This window comes from Crotalus tigris, unplaced genomic scaffold (assembly GCF_016545835.1).
Source record: "Crotalus tigris isolate CLP2741 ecotype Arizona unplaced genomic scaffold, ASM1654583v1 scf7180000023636.1099087, whole genome shotgun sequence".
In the NCBI taxonomy this organism is placed as follows: domain Eukaryota; kingdom Metazoa; phylum Chordata; class Lepidosauria; order Squamata; family Viperidae; genus Crotalus; species Crotalus tigris.
In genome coordinates this window covers 374006-386974 of record NW_024100093.1, presented here as the reverse complement: position 1 = coordinate 386974, position 12969 = coordinate 374006, and the positions used below count along the sequence as shown (strand labels likewise).

Below are 12969 nucleotides of genomic sequence, written 5' to 3'. Positions count from 1 at the left end.
TTTCTTTCTCTCTCTGTTTCTCTCTCTCTCTTTCTCTTTCACTCTCTCTCGCTCTTTCTCTTTTTTTCTCTCTCTTTCTCTCTTCCCTTCGTCCTTCCTCCCTCCCACCCTCCTTCTCTCTCTCTCCTTCTCTCCCCCCTTCACCCGTCCCATCAATCTTTGGAGTATCCTTGGCTATTACACAATTTTGCTCCTATAATTGGTTTGCCCTACACTATGTAGGAGAGGTTAATCAGTTGAGTTTCCAAGTAGGAGGAAGAAATAGCTTGGTCAGTCAATATTTGAAGACAGTGACAAACGACAGCCCTTACTAAAAATGATGTGCATTCCTCACCAATCCTCCTTCACTATTTTGGCCTGTCTGGCTCTCTCCCAATGCCTTTTCCCCCTGGGCTGACATCTTTGCAAAATCAGTTTGTGTTGCAGTGTGGAAAAATCATCACATGAGGACTGTTACCAATTACTTCATAGTCAACCTCTCCTTGGCCGATATACTGGTCACCCTCACTTGCCTTCCTGCTACACTCGTGGTAGATATCACCGAGACCTGGTTCCTTGGAAACAGCCTCTGTAAGGTGATCCCTTATTTGCAGGTATTGTTTTCCAGGGTTGTGGTACACATTGAAAAACAAATTGTGGGTTCGATGCTACCGAATCTATAATTCAGAAGCTAGTTCATGATTAACATATTGCTTCACAGCAAAAGAAGAAGGATCATTCTGAAAATTAGACTAGGAGAGGTTTAATTATTTCATGGTCAGATTAATGCCATTTGTAATTGTACATTTGCCATAACATCTAAATAAAGTCAAAACCAAAGCATTAAACTATATATAGAATAAGCAAAGCAGGAAATAAATTTCACTCCAAAGCAATCTGATAGAATACTTGGAAAGAAACAAAACTTACTAACAATTAAAATGTTAGCTTCCTATAGTCAAGACATTATAGACATGCAAAAGACTGGACAATACCATGGTTCCAGGTATTCACAGAATAATTTTATGAAAAGAAGTGGGCAAAACAGTGATATGAATAATTCCATAGCCTCTACAGATAAAACTAAAAAAGTTTTGGATGGTGCATTCAGATGATGAGTGAAATGGAATACACTCCCATATTAGTGATGAATTCCTGATAGCTTGGTGTTCATATCATAGAAGTTGCTACTATGTAATACTGCTACATGGATGAGAATGAATGACTTCCTTCACACAATACAGACCATACAATTGAGGTTCTTTAGTCACACGGACACTCTTGAGCCTATATGGCTGTAACAGCATAGGAACCCCATTCATTGTTCAGCCAAATACAAAGACTTCTGCCAGATCAGCAGGAATGCCAGCCTGGAGGCAAAAATCTCATTCCTACATTCCCACATCGCAAGAAACAGAGTTGCCTGCAAACATGTCTGCATTCAATAGATAGTACAGTAACGGATGACCTAGTTTCATAATATGCACTGCAAACAAGGTTTTCATAACACTATATAGTGGAAACCCTCATAACAAGTTAAATCAGAATCCTTCTTCCTCCCTGCACTCAATATATTGGAAGCACACATATGGATTGTTCCTTACCTGATTCTCTTTTGTGCTGTGAACAACTCCCTGCATATCAGGGAGAGAAATTTTAGCCTAACTTTCACATGATAGAATGTGAAAGAATATGGGAATTGTTTTTTGTCCGCTTTAAAAAAAAAAAAAAAGCAAATTAGATCTTGTTAGTAGTCCCTGTTAGCAGTGCAAAGCCATGATACAGCCCAACTGAATCCTGCTTTCCTAGAAATAGGACTAGGGTTAAAGAGGTTACTGGCAACTAAGCTTTTCTGATTGTAACCATGGTGGGAGAGACTACTTCTCTGATTATGCTTCTTTTGTCACTCACTTGAATGTTGTTTTCTGGCGTTTCTCTTCTTCCCTTTGTAGACTGTGTCGGTCTCTGTTTCTGTACTGACCCTTAGCTGCATCGCACTGGATCGATGGTATGCAATTTGTCATCCTCTGATGTTCAAAAGCACAGCCAAGCGGGCCAGGAACAGCATCCTTGTTATCTGGATGGTATCCTGCCTTATCATGATACCCCAGACAATTGTTATGGAGTGCAGCAGCATGTTTCCAGGATTGGCTAACAAGACCATTTTGTTCACTGTCTGCGATGAGCATTGGGGAAGTGAGTGCTGGTGACCTCAATCTTGGGATATGCAAGACTCAGTGGGTCAGGGGAAAAAAAAGATGGCTGGTGGTTATCAAGTCTGCTACAGAAGACTAATTAGACTTTATTGGTTGGCAGATTTTTTTAATATAACCTTCAGTACTAAGGGGTGCCTTTCTTTGACTTCAAATTCTAGAGCAGTGTTTCTCAACCTTGACAATTTTAAGGCATGTGGCTGGCTGTGGAATTCTGGGAGTTGAAGTCCACATGCCTTAAAATTGTCAAGGTTGAGAAACACTGCTCTAGAAGATTGTCTGCCATTTTAGATGAAAAACATAATTAGTCCTTCTGTATGTCCTCCAGTCTGGATATACAGACTAACAATGGTAGGAAGATTCCATTCCTTCTCCCTTCCTCTCTCCGTCCCTCCCTCCCTCCCCCCTCTCTTTCCTTTCCTTCCCTTCCCTTCCCTGCCCTCCCCCTCCCTCCCTCCCTTCTTTCCTTCCATCCTTCCTTCCTTCCTTCCTTCCTTCCTCTGTCTCCTGACCATCATTGTTACATGATCTGGAACACCAACCAAGGCCTATTTCTGAAGGACTTTCTTTAAGTCAGGGCTTTTCAACCTTTTCACCAATTGTACCACTTTTAGGATATGGCAATATTCAAGTACCACCTAGCAAGGTGTCAAAAACTTGATGACCAAAGAAAAAAACCAAAAAAACCTGTTGAAAGTTGTAATTGCACTGAAATGACTTATGACCATTTTTCACATTTATGACCATTGCAGCATGCCCAGGGTCATGTGGTTTATATTTGGATGTTTGGCAACTAATTCATATTTATGATGGTCACAGTGTTCCAGGGTCATGTGATCCCCTTTTGCAACCTTTTGACAAGCAAAGTCAATGGCAGGGCTGCTGGTGGCCAAGTGCTAAGGCAGGACTTCCCTCCCTCCCTCTTTCTCATTCCCATCTCCTTCTGAAGGAAGAATTTGAAACCCTCCCCCATATTTTCTCTCTTCCATATATTCATCAAACAAGGAAAAGCCTCCAGAGACAGAAAAGACAAGCTGCTGAGTGAACTAGCTTAAAAAGGCACATTCCCCTTTAAGAATTAGCTACTGGCTAGAAAGGAAAGTTAAGCAGCCGGCACTTAAGGAAGAAACAAAAATGTAGTAAGTACTGGCTGCAGGCTAAGGCAGCCTTGCTAAATGGCTCCATTCTTAAGTAAAGAAATGCTGCAGGCAAAATCCATTCAGGAGAAAAATACTTCAAAATCCCTTGCAACAGAATTTACAGCTAACAATAGCAGAGCAATAGAAGCTAACAGGAGCCATCAGCCAAATAGAAATTGCCAAACACTCCTTAAGAACAGAAAGCCCACATTGCACAAATCCCAGGACTTCAAAGTCAGAAAAGCACATAAGAATCCTTCCACTCTCCATCTGCCTGCCTCACCTCCAGCCATTGCTGCCTTTTTTCACTCCTCTTGACCCCTCCCCCGCTGCATTTCTTACCTGTTTGCTGCTGCCAGCACAGGTGGCTGCCACAGCAGTTGTAGATCAGCTCATGGCCAGCCTGCTTGATCTCCTCTCCTCTCCCCCCACCCTCCTCCTCCTCCTCCTTCTTTCCCTTCAGTGCAGCTAGAGCTGACTCTGCCTCCTCCCAAGGCTGCTGCTTTTTTTCCTCTCCCTCTCCCACTCAAACTGCCTCCTTTTATAGCCTCTCCTGTCTCTGTCCCCCTCCTCCTCCCCTCTTATGGGGAAGGGTGAGCAAGAAGTAAGCCTGGGGCCTTTGCCTTGCCCCAGCCATTCTGCAGCTCCAGAGGACTCTCTCACAGTAAGTCCTTGCCTCTGCTGGCTCTTTCCCTCCCCCAATACACTTGGCTAGGCAGGGCTGCATACCACCTGCCACTTGTTAATGTATACGCATACCACCGGTTGAAAAGCCCTGCTTTAAGTGACTGAAATTGCACAGGGAAAGCTTTAATAAAGGTTTTAACAGCAAAGCAACAGCACTGCTTCATTTCAAAGATTCATCTGACAGTTCCCATGCCAGAAGAAGTTTTGGTATGCGAAAAGTATGTGGTGAGTTTTTTTTCCTGGCAATTATATGACATAATAAGGATTTTATTAAGCAATCATCATCAGTACTTATTTAAAATAGTTATAAACTGCCTCTCCCTTGCTTTAGGAGGTATGCGGAATTTAACATTTCCACATGCTAACAAATAATAATATAAAACATATAAATTAAAACATTACAATACATCGTAAGGCAGTGGCTTTACTCAATCCAGTATTTGAAAATACTTTATAAACATTTTACCTCAACAATGAATAAGGTTTTGCTCTTCCATTTTGTATGAAATTAAGTCCCATTTATGTTCCTGTGAGCCAGCTTTTGCAGCATATAATAGCAGATTGAATGAGATATTATTTATGTGCTGTTTTATTTCCTTTGCAGGTGAATTTCCCCCCAAAATGTATCATACCTGTTTCTTCCTGATAACCTATCTGGCTCCACTGTGTCTTATGGTGCTGGCCTACTTACAGATTTTTCAAAAGCTGTGGTGTCAGCAGGTGGGTTCTTTTGCTATGAAGTCCCTTTTTAAGACTTATGCCAGCTAAGCCTTTAAACCTCGAAAGAATTATGTAATTGATTGAAAGGTATATAGTGGCATAGATTGAAATAAATTATCCTTGGCAATGGAATCTTTGCACCATCTGAACGTATGAAGCAATCTAGCAAAAATAAATAATTCCATGCCCCCAACCAAGAGTTTATAGATTTGATGTTAAAATTAAAATACTGAGATGTTATACATCATGCTAGGAATATTTATTTTTTCCCCTGTGTTTCCATATTTCTTAAATTATGTCTGAATGAAGGAACAAGGAAAGAAACTGAAATGTAACTTAAAAGTTCTGATGAATATTTCCTAAACAAATTTCCACTGTATTAATGCATTTACTTTTTTTATTGTTGTGTTAAACAAGGGTCGTTGCTACTTTCACTTATGGAAACACGTATGTTTGATTTTTGAATGTAATAGCTGAAATGAGCATGTTTGTTTGTTTGTTTGTTTGTTTGTTTCTTGCTTAAAACATTGATGTAGCTGCCCATCTTCTAACTCTGGGAAGCTCCCGATTAAGTGAAAAGAACTAAAAACATATTTACTACTAGCTGTACCCAGCCACGTGTTGCTGTGGCTCAGTCTAGTTAAATGGAAAAGAAAGAAAAGAGAAAGCGCACGTTTGTAATATGTTTAAATTCACAATGCTTGTGGGTATACAATATTTTTTGTTGTTCCATTGTCTGTGCAGATATAGAGATTGTCTGAAATCGTAGCATGTGTTGCTTTTACGTCCAACAGATGGCGCTGTTTTTCAAAAAAAAACATGTTTTTACCTGTCACAGGTGTGACATCTATATAATAGGAGGTATATAAAAACATAAAAACGTGCATATTCGAATGCAACGTTGTGTCAAAATTGCAAAGCAATCGGTGAAGAACTTTCGGAGATTTAAGATTTTGAACAAACGAACATTTACATTTTTATTTATATAGATTAGTTATTCTAATAAACACTGTGACATTGAGATAACAAATGTATCATGTTTATCTGTTAGAAAAATTAACAACCATTATGTGTACCCTCAATCCATGGGGCTAGAGCACATGAAGAAAATCAGTTACAGTGGTTCCTTGGTACTCAACTGCTTGGAAATGCATGAAATTTGGTACTCGACACATTTGATACAAAAAATTTGTACCAAAAGCACCTATTGTTTGCTTAGCACTCAATGCACAAGCTAGAACTTGATGATGTCAGCTGCTTTGTTACTCACTATGTTATTCCTTATGGGAAAAAATTATTTGATATTCATCACAACTCCTGGAACCAATTAACATGGAGTACTGAGGAACCACTGTATTTAATAACAAATCCTTATAGTTGCTAACCTTCTGTTTCTAATGCATAAGTGTAAAATGATTTTCACATTTTTTTAGTACATGCTATATGTCTTCGGAATAGAATGGAGATGTTTTGGCTTGTTTAGAGTAGATTTTCCCCCAAATCTTATCTTCTTTACTTTTATTTTTGACCCATTCATACAGTACATCAAGTATTTTACAAATGTGATGTATCATGACAGAGAGAAACAAAGAAAAAAATAAATAAAAATAACAAAAAGAAGAAAGATTAAAGTTTCAGTCCAATGTTTGATCCTATTACTAGCCCTCGAGCACATGGAATAATAATGATCAATTTTCCTATCGTAATTATCATCAGCCAATTTCTAGAGAGAGAACAAGCATATCTTATCAACCCAAGATTTTAAATCTGAAGTTATTCTATCTTTCCTATATAGAAGAGCAATCTTTTTTTATGCTTCCCATGTTAAATCCATAGCTCTTCCTGTAGAGGTAAATTCCAAATTTGTGATATTTAATTCCATTCACATTCTATAATAAACTTTACAACTTTGCCCTATAATAAACATTACCCTATAATACACTTTGCAACTATTGTGGAAACAGACTGATCCTAACAAAAAGGGTTTAGATTTTAAAAAAATTATCTTCCATTTTCATCACTGGAAGATGATCATACCAAAACTTCTCTGTGATCATGTAGCTATGCTCATGAGTGGAAATGGATCTACTTTGTAACCTTTGCTGAGTAATCAGTGCAAAATTTCCCTTGGGCCAAATGGCAATCATTAAGATTCCGATTATTATGTGCTGTCAGATTCCAGGAACGTCATCCATGGTTCAGAGGAAATGGAAGCCGCTGCAATCCACAGCACAGACACGGGAACTGGACCCACCAGCACATTTGAGGATTAGAGTGGTGGCAGCTGAAATCAAACAGATTAAAACTAGGAGAAAAACAGCCCGGATGCTCATGGTGGTGCTCTTGGTTTTTGCCCTCTGCTATCTCCCCGTTAGCATTCTCAACATCTTGAAAAGGTACTTCTACATGCCAGATCTGGAGATATTAAAAATAAATAGTTTGGGTGTCTGTCTGGGCTGGGAAAAATATATTCAACAATAATTGGGTGGCGATTTTTATTGAGAGCCCACTATGCTTACAAGGAGTCCTTGATTTATGACCACAATTGGGATTGGAACTTCCATTGCTAAGTGAGGCAGTGATTAAATGAGTCACATCCAGTTTTTCAATCGTTTTTATTAGTAGTATTATTTATTTTTTTATCCAGTCCTTACTATTTATGCAAAGAACTCAAAGCAGCCAACATAACCAACACACCTTGCTGCTATTGTTAAGCAGATTGTGTAATCCTTAAACAAATCATGCAGTCATTAAAGAAATCTGTCTTCTCCCATTGACTTTGCTTGTCAGAAGCTGGGAGGGTCCCAAGTGGAGATCAGGTGATGCTGCTCAAGATGCTGCCACCATCATAAATACTTGCCAGTTGCTAAGCTCTCAATTTTGATCATGTGATTCTGAGGACACTGTGCTGGTTATAAGTGCAAGGACCAGCAGAAGTCACTTTTTTCATCCCCATTGTAACTTTGAATGGACATTAACTGAATGGATGTAAGTTGAAGACTATCCATAATTTCCCACACAAGCATAACATTTTTCCTGGGTGCTAATAGGATTTGTGTTCATACATGTTCATTACAGGTCATTTCAAAGAATAGTTGTCCTCCTATCTCCCTCTATGCTTTTTCATTAACAGACTGGTTTTAAAGCTTAAAACACGTTAATAATAAAAATGTGTTTCTAAACGTTATAAACGTGTTCTGAAAGAGATAACATTGGAAGCAATGTAGGAAAGAGCCAACAAAAGGCTGCAGGAGACACCTATGGACACCAGAGGGCAGTCAGCCTACGGACTCAGTTGAAGACGCATGGGCAAATAGAAAGTATTGCTACACAAGGGAAAAAAATGTTATTGTTCCAGTGAGGAGCCAAACTCTGAGGACAATAGAAGCAAGAAGATCTCATACTGCTGAATATTATCAGCACTATTCCCAAAGAAGTCCCTCTTGGCCAGAGCTGGTCAGCAGAAGTTGGCCAGTAGATCATTTCTACAGGCATCAAGGCCAACAAGGAATGTAAATCATTTTTCTTATAGTCCTCTAGATATATCAGAATTCATCTCCTTCATCTTCTGTCAGCAGTCTGGGTAGGAGTGATGGGAATTGAGGTCCAACACATCTGGAGGGCACTAAGTTGGAGAACATGGCATCTTAAATTCTTCCAGATTATGGTTTGGATTAGGATTGGGCTACCATTGCAGAGTTAATGCAAATCCTTCCCAGGAATGTTACTGTTACAAGATTGGTGACTTAAATTTAAGATTCAATACTGTCAAAAAAAATCAAATCAAATTGCAGGTTAGAAAAGTATGCATATGAAATGCCATATCTCTACTGAATGGGATGGTGACTTTATAATGGGATGCACTGATGAAAAAAAAATGTTTCTGGTTTACATTTAGAACATAGAACAATGTTGGAAGGGACCTTGGAAGTCTTCTGGTCCAACCCCTGTGCCCATTCCAGACAAATGGCTAGCCAGCCTCATTTGTAGATTTGGAATGTACACAATCTGGCAATAAGTTGTTATAATAAGTTATAATACTTATTGTTATAAAAGAGGACCGTACAAGGGACACTGAAATAACTCTCAGTTCAGAGCACGCTGTCTTATTGGCGTTCACTGATTTCTGCAGAAAATCCTCTTTTTTGTAGACAAATGTCGTACCTCTGATGACAGAGAACATGGAAAAAGGCCTGTACATAATTTTAAAGGTCAGGCTGGCTTGTGAAAGCCATATTCTTACAATTATGAAAAAAGGTATGAGTAGTCCCCACTCAGATATTCACAAAAATGCCGATTAGGAGTCAGTGGGCAGCATAAATCCAGTCATGTCTGTATATTTAGAAGTTGATTATTATATGTCTAGAATCTATATATTTACCTCTGTTGGAGAATTTAGGCATGTATACAGTTCCTCATTCAACTAAGATGGGTGAATCAGTGAAGTACTGTTACTATCAGTATCCCTTTGACTGCTATTTCTTTGTTCGTGTGTTGCTTTTGTAAATTATTCATAGTTTTGAATGTTTTTAATGATGATGACAATACATTTAAGTATTTATTGATTGTGTTAGCTGTGTTGCTAGGAGAGATGGGCAATTAGATAAATTAGATAAATAAAATGCATCTGGTTCTTGGCATGTGTGGATCTTAGTCATGTCAAGGCACATCCCATCAATGTGACAATTGTATATGAGAGGTGATATATATGGAGAACACCCTTTATAACTTCATGTTGCTATAGTTATGACATCACTACACACATCTGGAATTCAGAATTTTGATCTATATACCATGCAAATATTTTACATGTTTATCAATATCAGAAATATGATATGAGATGTTTTCTACTTCTAATGTTCCCCCCTCTTTTTATAAGAGTTTTTGGGATGTTTAACAAGGCTGAAGATCGAGAAACGGTGTATGCTTGGTTTACTTTCTCGCATTGGCTTGTATACGCAAATAGTGCAGTAAACCCAATTATTTACAACTTTCTTAGTGGTAAGTAGATTATATTATTATTATTATTATTATTATTATTATTATTATTATTATTATCCTGGTAGAAAAACAACAGAGCTAAAGAACTAATGCAATGTATTTATTTTGCCGTATTTACAGTATTCTAAAAGAGAAAGATACTGCTGTAGTATAGAGGAAGGAACAGATTTAAAGAAAATGCATCATTCAAGCAATCCAATAAACAGATCAAGTGTTTGAGTATACTTAGTTTAAATATATATACATATCATTTTAATATCAAACAAATTTTTACTTTTAGGTCAGTTTTCCATTAATTGCAATCACAAACAAAACAAACGACAAATTTCAAGATATCAGAAGATTTGCCTAATATTATTGATGGATTGCTTTGCTTTGCTTTGAATTCATTGATTTCTATAGCTGTCCATCTAAATCGGTGACTCTGGATGGCTCATAATTCCAAAAGTATAGAACAATTAAAATAATAAAAATATATAATATGAGGTGTGTTCTCCTTGATATATAGGAGATAGTAATTTCATTCCTCGTTAACTTTTTCACTTATGATTGAGTTCAAGAACTTTTTTTATATCTTTTTGAATTTCTTAGTGCTTGAGCTAAAAAGAAGGAATTGGCCTCCACCAACATCCTCCTCTGCAAAACAGTCCTTCATCCCCTTGCAATCCCTTATGCTAAAAGAGTCCTATAATAGTCCTGGATTTAAACTGTGGAGACTCCAGTTTGAATCCCTCCACAACCACAGAGCTCATGGGGTGATTTTTTCTAAAAAAAAAATAGTCTTTCACTAACTCAAATCAAGCTAGATCACTTTGGGGATATATTCATAAAAACTACGCTGTGCTTCGGAGAAAAACAGGAAAATAAATGCAATCTGATAATAAACGCTTCTGTACCTCCCATTGTGAATGATTAAATGATTAAAAGTGGAAAACTTTTAATGATTAAAAGAATGATTAAAAGTGGAAAACTTTTGCCCAGGATACTTATGATGGGCTGAAAGGGTTATTTCCCTGCTGTTCTTTTTGCTTTAAATTCATTAGAATAGAAGAGAAATCTTTATAAAGAATTCCATTCCATTCCACTCTACTCTACTCTACTCTACTCTACTCTACTCTACTCTATTCTATTCTATTCTTATTCCATTCTATTATTCCATTCCATTCCATTCATATTTGCACCTTTAAGACAACACTGATATTTAAGCCCTAAGCTCAGTTTAAAAAGATAATTTTGCTACATGCTTCACCAGTTCTGCACACAGGAACTCAAAATCAGAATCATAACTGCATATATAAATCATCTTAGAAAAACTGTCAACCTTCCCAGATAGACTGATAGGAAACACGACCAGATGAGCTAATTCTTCTTTATGGTAAGGCTACATTAACAGAATCTTGCAAGTCTGAAAGTATAAATCCCCCGCCATTTCTTTTACAGCCTGATATCCCATGAGGGAGTCCCTTCTGAGCCTCTTTCTCCACCCATTCTGCAGCTTTTCTGCTTTGCTCCCTCTTATCTGACTGTTCCTTAGGCAGCATCTCTTCTTCTCTGCCCTGCCTCCCCCTCAAGGCCATTCCCATCTCCCCTTACATCACCTGCTGCAAAGCTGCCATCTCATTGCCTTCACTGGGTTATGCAAATCACATCAGGCACTTTGAATGGAAAAGAAACAAATGCAAGAACTGTGTTAATTTGGGAGGATATGGTCTGGCTGCTTCTTCATGATGGTCTTGGTCTTTGATTCGGCAGGAAAATTTCGGGAAGAATTTAAAGCTGCTTTTTCTTGCTGCTGCTTTGGTATTGGCCATCACCAAGATGCTTCACCCAGAGGAAGGACAAGCATGGACAGTCGGAAGTCCTTGACGACCCAGACCAGCAATTTTGATCATGCTGCAAAGCTCCCAGAACATGTTGCCTTGACTGGTGTAGTCTCACTGCCCACAAAGGGCCCTGGATTTGTTGAGAGCTGATAGATGGCTACTTTCTGTGATAAATCGTTGTCATTTGATCTGTGACTCCAGTTATCTAAAACAGGGACCAAAATACTTGGAAAACCGCAAAAGTGAAATAATAGATTATGACAAAGATAAACTGGGCTAATATACAAAATTGGATGATTTTTTTTTAAAAAAGAAAACAGACCTTTGTTTGGAAATGTATGTGATTTTTCCTAGCATATACTATTCAACTGTAAGAAATGATAGTTGTGAGACATATATGCACCCATTTTCATTGGGATGATCTGCTGATGGGCTTGGTCCCTATCCAAAGAATATTTCATTATAAGATTAAAATGATAACTAGTTAGTCAGAAGGAGTCAAACAATAAAATTATTATGAAATAATAATACAACAAAATGGTAGAGAAAGCATGTGGTGTGACTTTTAATGCTTTTATCTGTGGCCACAGGAAGAGTCTATTTTCCCTGTGTAATGAATGTATTTGTGTGTGTGTGTGTGTGTGTGTGTGTGTGTGTCTGCAAGTGTGTGTGCTATCCTATTCTTTGATATTTCTTATACCCCAGTAAGTTAGGTCCCATTCCACTCTGTTCTCAGAAAGTTAAACTGACAGACAAGCCGATCAAGAGCTAAATCCCTTATCTTTCTTTCCAACTTTTGCTTACAATGTAAACAATTTAAAAAAGGTTAGGACATTTCTTCCTTTCTCATTTTATACAAAATTTTAAGTATGGTCTGATGTCCTTTTGGTTAATGGTGAACTTATTCTTCATGTCTGGAAGCTTGTGTAATCCAAATAGACGAATTTGCTGGAAATAATAAGCACAGAAAATGCTACTTCTAAGAGTCATTCATCTTACTCTGGAAAGAGGCTCACTCAGAGCAGAAGAACCAATAGCCTTTTGGCAGGCTGGCCCAGACAAAAGTCAGAAATGCCTCTTTAAAATTGCAATTGGAAATGAATATCCAGTCCAGATACCTTGCATGCTTTAGCGTCTATTTGCTCAGAATGCTGTCTAAATAAATAATTATTCTAATTACCTAATACTGTATGTTAGTATTTCTTTTTTAATTTTTGATGAACATAAGGCCAGAGAGCCAAAAGCTTTCCCAGGGGTAGGTGGAGAAAGAGAGAGAAAGAAATCACCTTCAAAGACCTTGACACACTAATACAGTGTTTCCCAAACTTGACAATTTTAAGGCATGTGGACTTCAACTCCCAGAATTCCACAGCCAGCGTTGCTGGCTGTGGAATTCTGGGAGTTGAA

General features: G+C 38.0%; 1 protein-coding gene across 1 annotated transcript in view; it reads left to right on the top strand.

The window, feature by feature from the left end:
- Positions 1-12705, top strand: part of HCRTR2 (hypocretin receptor 2) — a 29932-nt gene extending 17227 nt beyond the window's left edge. The window contains 6 exon segments of the mRNA XM_039320337.1: positions 415-593; positions 1932-2175; positions 4623-4738; positions 6914-7134; positions 9618-9739; positions 11492-12705. Coding sequence (XP_039176271.1) covers positions 415-593; positions 1932-2175; positions 4623-4738; positions 6914-7134; positions 9618-9739; positions 11492-11712 — 1103 coding nt within the window. The 3' untranslated portion in view covers positions 11713-12705.
- The last annotated feature ends 264 nt before the right edge of the window (positions 12706-12969 follow it).